The following is a 14,277-nucleotide window of genomic DNA, read 5'->3' on the forward strand; positions in this document are numbered from 1 at the left end:
ACGCACATCACACCACATCACCACAGTTTAAAAAAGGTCAAACAGTGGCTTATGGGGAACTTGAACATCTAAGCTTATCGTTTCGTTGCTGGGTGATAAAACAATGTTGATATGGGATGGCAATAAAATTGATGTTGATAATGATGATAAACTTTGCACATTTTTTACTTTATATGGATAGATCCGACAGCCTATGACACAGCAGAAATAAGACGTCAGTTTCACGTCAAAGTGCATGCCCATTTCCTGCCGCAATGGAAAGCCGATGAAACTATGCTAGTGCTATCATTAGCAGGGCTACATCTATCTATAGTGCCCGTCACATCTAAAGTAACATTAGCTGAAAAATGATAGATATAGCATAATGACTGGATTACAGTTTTGCACTTTTTACACAGATTTCTACCTCCAAAACATTTGAGAGGTGTAAAACCAGTTACATGACTAATATCTTTTAAGTTTATTTTATCTTACAGTTGAGTGTATGAATGTGCTGGGACCTTTGTGATCCACTTGTTTACTTTTTTGTTTTGTCTTTCTTGGTTGGTTTTTGTTTTGTTTTTCTTGGTTGTAACTTACCTTTACAAACATTTGTTATATTATGTTATTCTATTTTTTATGTTAATAAACTATTCTAAAGTTTAACTAATGAACCCTCTGTTTTCTTCAGACTTCAGTGATTATCAGGATACTCTAAAAACTAGCAGCATTATGCATTAAGTATATATCATGATAAATATTGATATTGATCGATATGGAAAAAATTATCATAGTTAGTTAGTGATCATATTTTTTGCCATATCGCCCAGCTCTAATTTCAACTACAATTATTATGTAATTTTATATAATTTATTTGGACCACAGTGGAAATAGGTCTTGGACTTTACTGCACCACCCTTGAAATCTTTGTAGTTGTGTGTGATTTAATGTCCTCCCTCTCATTACATAAGATAAACAGTCTTTCAAAAATATATTCCCTCATTTGGTGTTTGGAGAGCGCTGTCAAACACATATAAGGGTAAGGTTACTCCAAGAAAGGGCAGAGACATTGTTCCAGTCTCAAGCTTTCGGTTTTTTGAAACCATTGTCAGGAGCAGGTGGTGGTAATAAATGCCAACACCCAAAAGCTCTCAACTTCTTGTAAACAACTTCAGTTGTTTCGAAGCTTTTAGGCCACTGCTCTGTTGTGTTGTTCTATCTTACAATCTGCGTAGGCCTGTGACATCATCAGCCTAATTGCTGCAATCAGCTGGCACACCTGGTATTTATTAGTACCCAGTATTTATTTTTGTTTCCCGATACCTTTGCCTGCTCCAGGAAATGGTTTCAAAGTAAAACTAAAAGCTTGAGACTGGAACAATTCCTCTGCTCTTATTCTGAGTGACCTCACTCTTATATAATATATAATATGGTTAAATATTAGTGGATCTCCTGGTTGCTTTTTAACACATCAGTCCTGGTTGCTTTTTAACACAAAAGTCCAAAATCTCCCATGGGTGTTCAGTTGGGTTGAGATCAGGTGACTGCGAAGGCTATGGCATATTATCCCCATTTTTTTCTGTTTTTCATTGTTCTTCCCCTTAATTTGTCACTTGTCTTTATCATACACAGTAAGTAGATTATGTTAGAGACCTACCAAGCATGACCAGGTAGGTGATGCCCTGCTCGTTGCCGCTGGGGTAGGTGGCATACTCGCAGATGTACTTCCCCTCATCAGTCATCCTAACGTCGCTTATCTGGATGGAAGGGCTGGCCAGGTTGGGGGGACTTGGTGTGAAGCTGACCCTGCCCTTCACAGGTGAGTCGGGGTAGTTGGGATCAAAGTTGGGGTGAAACACGGCAATGTTGAGCCTTTCTCCGTCCTTCGGCTCATAGATCCATGTGACCTGCGGTGGAGCCGGGGGACAAGGATGGTGGTTAGGATGCACACAGTGACTGAGAAAAACAACTTGCCTCATTTATCATGGCGTTGATAAGCGACACTGGAGAGCATTTTAAAGCATCCACTTTTTGCTGTAAACTCCACGGGGCCGCGTACAGAGCATCACAATCAAATAACTTGAGCAGGTATGAATATGGATGTGAGCTTTTCAGGAGCCGTACTCTCTCTCTCGCTCTCTCTCAGCTGCTCTTAGCGGAACCAAGCAGAGTTGTGCACTTCCCACTTCATTGAGATGCGACTAAGAAGTGTGCCCATTACCATATTCAATCCCCTAAAGCAAAATGAAGCTTAGTATTGTTTGTTTGGAGTAATAAAACATTAAGCCTAAATGTGATAAAAACCTATTACTAGCCTTAGGATTATTTCTGTGGGCTATGATTTGTTAGATTAAGGTCTAATGTGCTAGATAAACAAGGCACATGGACCTGCAGTACCGTTTTATGTTTTGTTTGATTGCAATGAATTGTGCTCGTCCACCTGTGCGACTATGATTCACACACCTGCAGAATCCGGTTGATGCATAATTGACAAATACTTTGCGATACAGGAAAAAAAGCCATATGTTTTAGTCAAATATTAAATTGTGCATTCACGTAATGGCCAATGTCTGTTTGCTTCAATTGTGAAAAACAAATTACAGTCCCAACCAATTTCAACAAATTGTATTGTGTAAACTCAGCACAATAGGCCTGCAATTCCAGGATGAAACAGACATTTTTATTAGAATTTCATACCACAAACCCAGTTTAGAGCTGATATGAGTGTGGTGGTATAAAGAAGCAATCAAATGCTAACAGAGAAAAAGAAAAACAATTGCATCACGACAGTGTGTATCTGACCATTGTGAGCTGAATCCCAGTGGCATCAGTGAAGGCACAGCGCAGGTTGACTGTCTGACCAGGATATGACAACACCTCTGGCTCCACCTTCACCCGCTGACCTGACGCTCCTAAAAGAGAAACAAAGAAAAAGAAAGAGAAACATTAATCTATGTTGTTCCTTTACTTCCCAAACAAGGCGAGGAGACAAAGCAAGGGAGCAGAAGAATAGTATCGGCACAAAGCCTCCTGATGATAAATGAGGACAATGTGGAAGTGTCTGGTACAATAGAGGACAGCATTATATGAACCCAGGCAAGTAGGCCAAGAGTCTAGTATCTCTCCATGACTGTGCATGTGTGGACGAAGTCCCTGAGACAAAAATGGGGATGTATGCTGGAAAAGAGAGGAAAGCCAGTTCTCTCTTTCACATAGGTCATAAATCATCTGGATGGGTTATGCTTTTCTATAGCCTGCCATTTGCTGTGCCGACACATTCCTGTGTAACAGCAAAGAGTCAAAATAAATATGCTTTTCTTGGTGTGTTGATGTCAGTGGGTGTGTGAGAAACAGAAAATGTGAGGGAGCTTTAGAAAGACAATCTGTCCGTGTATATATATGTGTGTGTGTGTGTAATCCAGGGCTCTGTGAAAATGTAATTACTTGTATGAGTAAGCGCGCATTAGTGTATGTCAGCAAGATGGCACCTGTTTTAAGTAAGAGTGGATTACCTGCGGATACACAACTTGAAATGTCTGCAGCCAGGGCTGGATGTGCAAAGGTGTGTGTGTGCTTACAAAGTGTTTACCTGCAAGCTACACAATTTCCCCTAAAGACAAACAATTACTTGCGGAACTAGTTCCACCAGTTTGTGCTGAGCCAAAGCTGTTGTGTTGAAACTAATATGATCTGTAGGGCTGATGTAACACACACACACACAAACACCCACACACATGAAACCCATAGGCTGAAAGATAAGAGGAAAGGGCAGTGCTGTCTTTCTCTTTTGACGAGCAATAAACACCACACCTCTTCTCTGGGGAGATCTGAGATATCAATACAGAGAAAGAGAAGAAAGAGGAATGAGCGAAACACTGAGTGGGAAAGTGGAGGAAAACAAGCCGTTCCTAGAATAACACCAGCTCTCCCAGGACCAGCCCAATTTACAACCACAAAACAACCCCCTTGTAGCCACAGAGGAACCTCTGGGCAACCACTAAGCAGCCCATGGGAGCAGCAGTGAGCCTTATTGGGCCGCTCACTCCTTTCATTCTCCCTTGGACACACATGAACCAGCATGTCTGCGCAAGTAGACACACACACACACACACATACACACACACACAACCATGTGCACATGCATTTCTACACATATGCATTTTGTGACAGCTTTATTGTCAAGCTCTGGGTTTATGATGATCTTTCAACTGTCTGGAGCATTTAGTGAAGCTCAAGCTACATCCCTTTACCTGAAGTAGTCTGAGTAACTACAGATTAGCTCTGGGAATGGGAAATGTACCAAAGGACGCAGCAGAGAAAGAGAAGTGGGCATGATGGGTTATTGAAACCCTTGATTACTTGCCTTGATTGGGGTGTATGGACTGTCAGCCTGACAGGCCAGAGGTCATAACATAGAGTGGTACTGACAATAAGTTACATTTCACTTGTGTGTGCATGTGGAAATTCTCACAAAAACAGATGCACATACACACACATACACAAACGTTGTGTGTCCAAACATAATGTGGAGGCAGAGCCAAGCCGGGCCTGTTGTCTGTCATTCGGAGGCAATAAGGAGAGCCAACACAGGTCAAGTCCTGCCAGAGTTCAGATGAGAAACAGGCTGGCCTTATGAGACTCCATACAGCCCCAGGGAAATGAATATTACACACAAGACATACAAAGACTTGCACGCCCGCATCCTCCTTGATAGTCCCCAAATCCCTAGCCCTGAAGTGTCGGAGACTTGGTCTCATCATTGGCAGACACAGAGAGAAAAAGTCAGCGTGTGCACGTGTGTGCACATACATGGACACATCAGACTTTCGGAAATGCTGAGGCAAGGCGGCATTTGAAATAGTAATTGTCAGTATAAATATTTAGAAAGCATTGGTCATATTAAACAGAAGAGAGAGACAGGAGGCGGAGGGAGACAGGAACTAAGGGAATTGGAAAATAAAAGACGGTTCAAGGGTAAGACAGGAAAGAAAGGAGGAGCGACTGAGAGAGAGAGACAGACGGAGAGACAGAGGGGGTTGGAGGGGAGGAGAGTGAGAACAGAAGACTTGTGTCACTGCTGCTCTACTTTACAGTAGCTTTGCTGCCTTCAGGTGACATACAAGAAACGCCACCAAATGCTCACGAACAAACAAATGCACGCACATGCAGACTGCCCTCTTCAACATCCCCAAGTAATCAGATGTCACTGAGCACTGTCACCTATCATTATGTCTTTAACACCCACATGATGTGCATGCACACACACACATTATGCTGATGGTGCTACGACAGCCCTGCCATATTAACACCGTCCTCTCTGATCCCTTGCCTGGTCACGCTGACATTTACATATTTCCCACCATTCGTCTGTGAAGAGGAAAATGAATCAGGAAGGAAGGAGGAGAGGAAGTGTGCTAGGAGGATGGAAGGATGAAAAGAGGAGACGAGAGACAGCCTGGGAATGCCAAAGTGATGGGAGGATGAGAGCGGGGGCGGGGGGGTGTAAAGAAAGTGGGGATGAAAGGGTGTGAAGAGAAAATGGTGCCAGGAATAGAGAATGAAAGAGGGAGCGAAAAGAGAACATGGTGAGAGAAGAGGAGAGAGGAGGAGGATCTTGAAGGGGAGACAGTGAGAGCTATAAACAAGGTTAATAGGAGACAGCTGAGGGACAAAAGAGAGAGACATGTAGAAGAAAAAAACAAGGGGAGAGGGAGAGAAGTAGGTGAAAAACGGATCAGGCGAGATGCGGTGGGAGAAACTAAAAATGGAGAGGTGGGAGGTGGTACAGGTAGAGAGAAACAGAGCGAGGAGAAGCAGATGAGGGGAGAAGAGCGAGAGGCGCGGAGCGGTGAGAGGCAGGGTAGACTCCACACCTGACCTTGTGAGAAACATTGTGGCTGTGAACAGAGAGAGAGAGAAAAAAAAAACAAAAAATGAGTGAAACGGCGTGAATGGGAGAGAGGAAGTGGGCGAGCGAGAAAAAAAAAAAAATACTCAAAACCCTAATTTTCTCTGCAGTCCATTTGAGCCAGCAGTGGCTTATAAAACGAACATACGCTTATCAGCCAGTGTCCGCCTGCCTCGCTGCCTGGCTGGCTGACTCCGACGCCTAATGGCATTCATGTCCTCCGCCTGATCCCCACTATAGTGGAGAAAAGCACAACGTCAGGGGGACAGGGAGAGCAGGCCATCACCTAAAATATCTAATGGCCTTCAGAGCTCACTGACTCTACCATTTCATCAAGCTAGTGGCTATGCAGTGTCAGGTGGGTGAGAATGAAGCTTCCCCACTCTCCATGTTCTTGAAGATTGCTTCCTAGCAATCCATTGTGTGTGTGTGTGTGTGTGTGTGTGTTTGTTTGTGTGTGTCTGAGTGGGTTAGAGAGAGCACGAGAGGAAGAAGATGTGGGTGTGTTTTCTTTGGCCTTTCCAGCGCGCCTGCTGTCTCAATAAGCATTCTGGGCTTTCATTATTCTTCCAGGTCTGTGCAAATTTCCATTATTCTCTTGTTGTTGTTATTGTTGTGCCCACCCTCTCCATTCCTGAAGAATAATAGCTTTGATACAGGCAGTATAGAGTACAGGGTGGGGCGACACTATTCTGGCCTGATGGAATCTCTCTCTGCTTGTCTCTCTGTCTCTGCCTACTCTCTCTCTCTCTCTCTGACTTTTCCTCCTCAAACATAATCTCTTTCTTACAAGGGAATTAGATTGATTCCTAGTCCACCTTTCAAACTTCATGACTTGGCAAGCTCAGTTTTAAACCCAAGGGTGACACTTGTGATTTAATGAAATGAGTTTTTTTCCTGATACCGCATTTTGGTCAGGCTTCACAATGGAAAGGGTTTTTGAGTATAATCACCTCTGCAGTCTTGGTGGCTTAATGACTACTTGCCATTGACCAAAAACACCACTTGCACTTTACCAGCTCCAATCCTCTGGGCTGTTAGAAATCATTTTTGTGCTCTATTCTTCGTTAATGCATTTCTATTTCAGTGCAGTCGTGTTCAGATCTAGTGTTTAGAAAGGCTTTTTCATGTGACTTATTAATGAAAGCACCTGAAATTGTTTAGCTTTTCATATGGCGGCCTTGTCATCCTGATTTTACAACACAGGCTGTACCTTAGACTGCAGGATGACATCAAATTCCTCACTCATAATAAATGCATGTTGAGTGTCCATGTCATTACCTCACCACTATGTTTAACAGTCACAAGCAGACATTGTGGGTTCAAGGCATCATTGAATTTCCTCCAAACAAGAGCTTGAGTATTGAAAAACGACTATTTATCAAATCGTGTTACTTTTTTGTTCTTTGAGGGCCTGTGTTTTATTCTCAGTGTCTGTTTTTGCTCCGGCCTTGGATACTTTTAAATGAAAGCTCCAAAAGCACCAAATACCAACTTTGTAAGGCTCCCAATGTCCCAATTTTGTTTTTTTGAAATATTGGCACAGAGCTGCCAATTCAATTCTGCAATTATTACTGGGGTTGTGGTTTTGTACAGTGCAGTTTGTAAGTATTAGGACAGTGACACATTTTCTGTTGTTTTGGCTCTGTACTCCAGCAAATGGACTTGGAATGAAACAATAACTGAAATTAAAGCGGTGACTTTCAGCTTTAAGGGAGTTTACTTCCATACTGCTCAACTCCAGTGTGGGAATCAGCCCTCTTTATATAGAGGCTGCCAATTTTTGAACAGTGCAGCAGGACGATGATAGGGCTACAATTCTTCATTGTTCACTTAATATAAATGTTAACACACTCAATTTAATAGCTGAAAGTCAAGACCTTACTCTCTAGAGTGATCCTTCTACCAACTAATAATAATGCAGTTTTTGTGACTGATCTACTTGTAATTTGTGCAATTTATGCAACCATAAATCTTCTTGAACTCTGTTAGCTGCTTCGTGCAGTTTTAAAAACTCATAGGCTGTGATAGTATAAAGCGGACACCTGCTGTTTGACATTCTACTTAAAAAGAACTGCCTAAAATGACTCACAGTGTAGCTGCCTTTAAAGCTGTGATTTCAGTGTAATGTTGCTATTATTGAGTCCTAAATCAAAATGGTGACACTGCTGTGGCTGCATGTCATGTCCAAACTGCTGCTGGTCTGTACTAATAGCCGTTATCAGCTGGAGTCTGGAACGGCACCAACCTGAACCTGCTGTCTGCTGCTGCTACCCGACACTGTTGCAGCACTGGTGCCTCTGACCTTCACATACACACATACACACACACACACACACACACAAACCTACAATGAACGTGCATACCCTGCGTGCACACACACATTTATATGTAGATACTTTGGTATGCAGGGAGCAGAGTGGGAATGCAGCTTAGCTTTGACAGGCGAGGCAGTTTGACAAGCCAAGAATAAAACTAGGAAATGAAGACTTGAGATGTGTCTCCTCTTCTCATTGACCTTTCCACTGGACTCTCTATAAGAGGCCAATCGATAGCACATGAGCAAGCTACATTTAGAAGTAGCCATTGTGCATTATGTACTTCTCCAATCGTATTATAATCCATTAATGCTGTAAGTTTTACTAGTGGGAGTCGAAAGCACCTTGGTCCTTCATTTCAAAGCCTTCAAGGCTATCGCATAAGAACCACACTCAGAAATAAACACAAATGTTCAATCAACTTGGAAATGTGACAAAGAAAAACAGTGGTAAAAAGAGTTGGGTGTTACAGAGGGGTTGCATGAAGGAGACAGGAAGTAAAAACCAAACCCTGTGATGCAACAGGAGCAGAAGGGGGAAAAAAAGGTGCGAGGAGAACGGAGTGCTATATTTCACTTTGTTCACAGTGACATGATGAAATATTTGATAACCAACTCTGAACACAGAAGAGAAGGGAGAATCAGACACACAGGCAGAAATGAGGAAGGGAGGCAGAAATGCATGAAATGTAACAGAAGGGGAGCGAAGGAGAAATAGGGGTTTGGAGGGAGGGACACAGGGAGACATGAACAGGCTTCAAAGTGCCAAGGAGAAATGAACAGCTGGAGGAGAAATCTGCACAGGGAGGTGTGTGTGTGTGTGTGTGTGTGTGTGTTTGATGAGTGTGTGTATACACATGCATCTGTATACTGATGCATATTCCTATTTAGTCGCCTGTTTATAATAAACATGCCCTAGGAAAAGAGTGAATATTATTTGCAAAAATAAGCATTTGCCAATTCAATTAAGTGTATCATCTTAATGAAAAAGACCCAGCAGGGAAGTTTGGAAACCCTTAAAAAACATTTCATACTCTCAAAACTGTATACACTGAAATGCCAAAGCCTCCTGCATCCAAAGCTGGACCATGACCTTAAGTCTTGCTGTGAGACGTAGTCTATACAGTATGCATGAGTTTGAGACTAGTAGGAACCTGGCAGAGCACAAGAATTCACAATGGGATCCCACAGCCATTAAACTAGAGGGGCACTGACATGAAATGACATATACAATAGCCTATATACACATCTCTCAGTGAACCTCTCTCACGCTCTCATCCTCTATCTTCCATTCTCAGTTATGTACAAACCAAAAACTGAACATTTCTCTGTCGGTCAAACAGGTTTGAAATGAGTATCATGTTTGTCTGAATGAAACTGGAAAAACTGGAGTAATCCATCAAACATACATGGTGGTTTCTTTTGTTTTACAGCAGCGTATCACACCTCGCAACAGGATGAACCTAACAGCCAACAACATACACAACACCCTTAATCATTTAGCATCCGCCAAGCTAAGGGAAAGCCATGCATAAGAGATAAAAATGATTTGCAAAGTAGTCAAAATAGTACGTGTATGGTAAAGGTGAGACAAAATGCATTTCCACACATGTAACTGCTAGGTAAAGCATAACCACATCTAGACAGACAGTCACAGAGACACACACGATCATCCACACACACACACACTCGGTGGAGAGGCACTCTTCTCCGCTGGGTAAATAATTCATCCCTGGGTAAGAACGAAAGCAGTGTGCTCTCCTCCTCCTCCTCCTCTCATCTCTTCATTATTGATAAACACCAACATCTACACTGTACCTGACCCAGGAGAGTGGGGGAAGCTAGCGAAGGATGTGAGGGAAGGAGAGATGGTCAAAGAGAAAGACAGCAATAAAGAATGAAGAAATACAGCAACTGTATAAAAGTAGCGGTGTATAAAGCATAAAACACACAAAAAAAGAAAATGACCAAGGTCATAAGATCCAAGCACAGTTTTATGGTATTGCATGTTTTCATCTGGCGCTGGGTCCATTTAGGGTTAGTACAGTCTCGCCTGTAAATGCAAGTTTATTGTGGACAAAGGACACCACTTTCCTGAGCCAAACAAATAACTGCTGCTTCTATGCTGCCTTGCTACTGCTATTGCTCCAACCCACTGAATAAGTGACTGAATAACTTACTGGCTGGATGGCTGACAGACACCCAGCTCCCCTGCGGCTTCTGGCTCTGCTTTGTTGGGCCCTGCACATCATTCTACCTCCACCGCTCTCGCCTTCTCTCAGCATCGCTCACTTTTTTTTTTTCTCCTCTGTGCCATAGCCCTGTCCTGTCTTTTCATTTCGGAATAAATCCTTTTTATCCCTCTGGCTCATTCCGCTCTTCCTTGACTACTTTTTTTTTTAGTCAGCTAGTTCTTTTTCCGTCTTACTTCTTCATTCCAGCCCTGTGTGCCATCGCTCCTCATGGTAATTGTACTGGGCATGTTATTTTAGCCCTGCATGTAATATTGGGTTTTATTGCCGGGTGACCATAGTGACAGATCTGCAGCCAGTTTGTGAGCATAAAATCTAAATCTGAGGGTTTGGGAAAACATTTTTCAGACAGGTCTAGGATCAGTGTTTTGATCTATTCCCTATTATGCATGCTGAGACTTTGCACCTCTTTACCAGGTCAGGTTTCACACATCACTTTCTGAATGACTCTGGAAGTGTGTGTGTGTGTGTGTGTGTATATATGTGTCCAGAGTCTGGCAGCATCCCACTTTGGAAATAGCCATGAATTAAAGGATAAGGCAAAGTCAGAAGTGCACAGCTAGAAGAAAGTGCCAGGTACTTCTGCAAATGCCCAAGGCGGGGTGTGTGTGTATGTTTGTGTGGGTGTGTGTGAGTGTATCTCTTCATCCATCATGTTGTGTATGTGCATGTGTATACATCCTTCCCTCGCTATGTCAGTTGTTAACATAATGTGATTATGCGTCCTATTTTCGCCTCCCTAACAACACTTGGATGTGAGAGTCTACTGAGGTGTCAGAGAGGATATTTCAGGCTGGGTGTGATCCTTTCCCCGAATTAAAACCGAGCTGCCTGTTAAAGTGAGAGGAATTCCATGACAACCCCGCCTCTGGACCCAAACACAGCTGTGTTTCCTGGTTTTTCCATCGCCAACGTTCACCTTTACTTCTCCTTGGGGGGGCCTTCATTTTCCCAGCTGCTCTTCCCACAGTGTCAGGGCTGCCACTCATCCTGCTACTGACGAGCCCATTGGTCAACAACACTGTCAATATACAGCTCATTCATAGTTGGAGGGGTGAGAGACCAATCCAATTTATGCAGCACATTAAAGGATTAAAATGCAGTACTGTGATATGAGGGAGACTGCTATTAGCACACTCAATCTGTCAGGAGGATCACACAGCATGTTACCAAATCAATACCAGCCATATGGAAGACAGAGGGTCAGGCACCACAAGCAAACAAACAAGGAGGAGCGTACCGATATTATGATAAACTGATGACTGTGTCTGTCTCAACAGCCAGCAACAACCAGCTACATCGATTTACTGATGGCAAGTCTGTGTAGGAGCATCGAAAAGAAGTCTTCAGAGAAAAATTTAAGAGGACAGCCAACTTATGTTCCAAAAAGTGACACCCACATTTGAAAAAGTATGTCTGCTCTTGCAAAACTATTGCTAACATTTGAGCAAACCTTATGACTTGCTGTGATTATGACTCATTTCATTGGAACACTATATTCTTTAAATGTCAGACATATGGATAGCTGATATATTCACCGAAACACAGTGAGGACAGGTGCCAGCTTTGGAATTTGATGTGTTTTACATAAAGACAAATGAAAACCGTAATGAGTTTTGGAAGATGGCAACAATTAGTAAACACCAGGCAGGTAGGATGAGGAAAAACAACAAAAAGATAAGAATTTAAGACAATAGATAACTGAAGCAATTAAAAGCAGAGAGAAAGCATGCTTTGTTTACTGGAACAGCTGCACTGTATGCGTCTTAGTTTCCTTCCTGCAGGTCTGCAGAGAGCTTTGAGGGCGGAGGTGAACGACCCATTGTCTTGAGCCTCTATAGCAGGCAAGTAAGATGAAACTCTGCACTTCAACACATACCTCCTATCAGTTCTCCCATAAAAAGGAGGAGGGGAAAGGTGATACCAAGGTGGGAGGGGTGAAACAGAGGCAGAAAGCAAAAGAGAAAGAGGGTTTGAACTGTGGTTTCTGCCAGGTACATGGAGCAGAAGAGTAACAAACAGCAGGGATGTGTGAGAAGGTCGTGCTCAGGGTTGTAAGCCTTCCTTCTTCCATCCCTTCCCTTTGTACTGAACGTTAAGATCAACTTTGATTATTCTCTGAAGGACAGTCACTATGACAACTTGCCTTGGGAACATGGTGTATTGTTTTGATGTTGACGGATGGATGGATGAATGTATGAACAACTAATAGAAAGACAGACAGATGTACAGCTCAAGGAGACAGATCACAGGGGGAAGGGCGCATTCCCTGATATTTCCTCTCAAGTTAGTCTGTTAAATAAAATAAAACTAAATAATCTGAAAAGACGTGGCTGGCTGGCACTCACATTAATAGAAGAACAGAGGATATCTCTGAGGATGTACCTGCACGGTGCAACACAAAACAAAACAACTTAAATTATCCCTGAAAAAGCAACCGTGCATGACGACTTAAACAATACACATCAGCTTAACTACTCATAAAAAAGGAATTCAGCAGACACAGTTAAAAGCTTTACAATAAATACATACAAAAAAACATAAACTGTTAAATACCCAGAGGAGATAAAGGACTTAGAAAAAACCCTGATAAGCAGGTAAAACACGACAATGACTTGATGACAGCAGCAAATTACTCTCTAAAATGTGCTCAAAGCAACTCTGTGTGCACATCATTTCCTGTACAATTTCCTGGTCAAAGGAATCCAAGTCCTTGTGTTTAATTCCAATAAACTTCAAAAAGGTGTTAACAATACTGTTCAAGCTGCATCTGTCCTTTAGTGATAAGCTATGAAAGCAGCAGATAAAGGAGAAGGTCAAAAGACTACATAGAAGATTGCTAAAAGTTACCAAGAATAACTGCGGCTGAAAAAGACTTACATTTTCAATAAAGACACTTATCCTGTGGTACCCTAATTGATTGTCAAACACTTAGCTGAACTAATTTGTTGACAAATTTAATGCTCTGACAATTTTCTGACAGAAAATTAACCAACTATTTTGATAACCTATTCATAAAACAGTTATTTATTAAGCACAAATGCCAAACATTTGCTGCTTCTAGCTTCAAAAATGCCTGGATTTGCTGCATTTCTTTGTTTTAAGTCATTATAACTAATATCTTGGTGTTTTGAACTGATAGTCTGAAAATTTGAAACAGGCATCTTTGGCTATGGTGACATCATCCTTATGATTGTACTTCTCATTGTTTTCTTTCTCTTTGCAGCCTGATTAATGAATTGATTAATCAGGAAAAATCAACAGATTAATAATTGATAATGAAAACAATCCTTAGTTCCAGGTCTATAGATTATGAAAACAACGTTCCAATGCACCATCCATAGCAACCATGGCCCTGTTCTGTACCGTGAACAACAATGCAGTATCAAGACCAAAGAAATAACATCTTTTGCAGCTGTCAGTGATGAAAAGTAAAGGTCAACAAATCCAGTGCCATTCAAAGGAATCTTCTGCTCTCTGTCACTCTGAAACAATGAGGTTAACAAATGAGGTTATAAAAATCAAAACCAATCACTCTATTTAAAGATATGGTTGCATATTAAGAGCAAAGCCTGCGATCGGTAACCTAGCATGGGACAATATGTTGAGTATTAAGGATAAACAGCTTGGCAAACTCAACACCTTTACCCGTCTGAAATGTGAGCAGCAGTGGATCGAGTTTCCCCTCAATAGCAGTACGGACCCAGGTTTTAGTCTGTAATGGCTCAGCAGTCACAATGATGCTACAATTGATCTGACTCTCAGAAGATTGAAGCTACTTCCCAGAGATCATAAAGAGGAATACAACACACACACACACA

The 14,277-nt window shown here is 42.1% G+C and overlaps 1 protein-coding gene across 3 annotated transcripts in view; it reads right to left on the bottom strand.

Moving 5' to 3' along the window:
• si:ch73-22o12.1 (nectin-2) overlaps positions 1 to 14,277 on the bottom strand; it is a 78,414-nt gene that overhangs the window by 46,086 nt on the left and 18,051 nt on the right. For all 3 annotated transcript variants that reach the window (XM_067601085.1, XM_067601084.1, XM_067601083.1), the window contains exons 2-3: positions 2,782 to 2,891; positions 1,637 to 1,886 (exon numbers count right to left, since the gene is read on the bottom strand). In XM_067601085.1, coding sequence (XP_067457186.1) covers positions 1,637 to 1,886; positions 2,782 to 2,891 — 360 coding nt within the window. The remainder of the gene's footprint in view (positions 1 to 1,636; positions 1,887 to 2,781; positions 2,892 to 14,277) is intronic.

This window comes from Thunnus thynnus, chromosome 10 (assembly GCF_963924715.1).
Source record: "Thunnus thynnus chromosome 10, fThuThy2.1, whole genome shotgun sequence".
Lineage (NCBI taxonomy): Eukaryota > Metazoa > Chordata > Actinopteri > Scombriformes > Scombridae > Thunnus > Thunnus thynnus.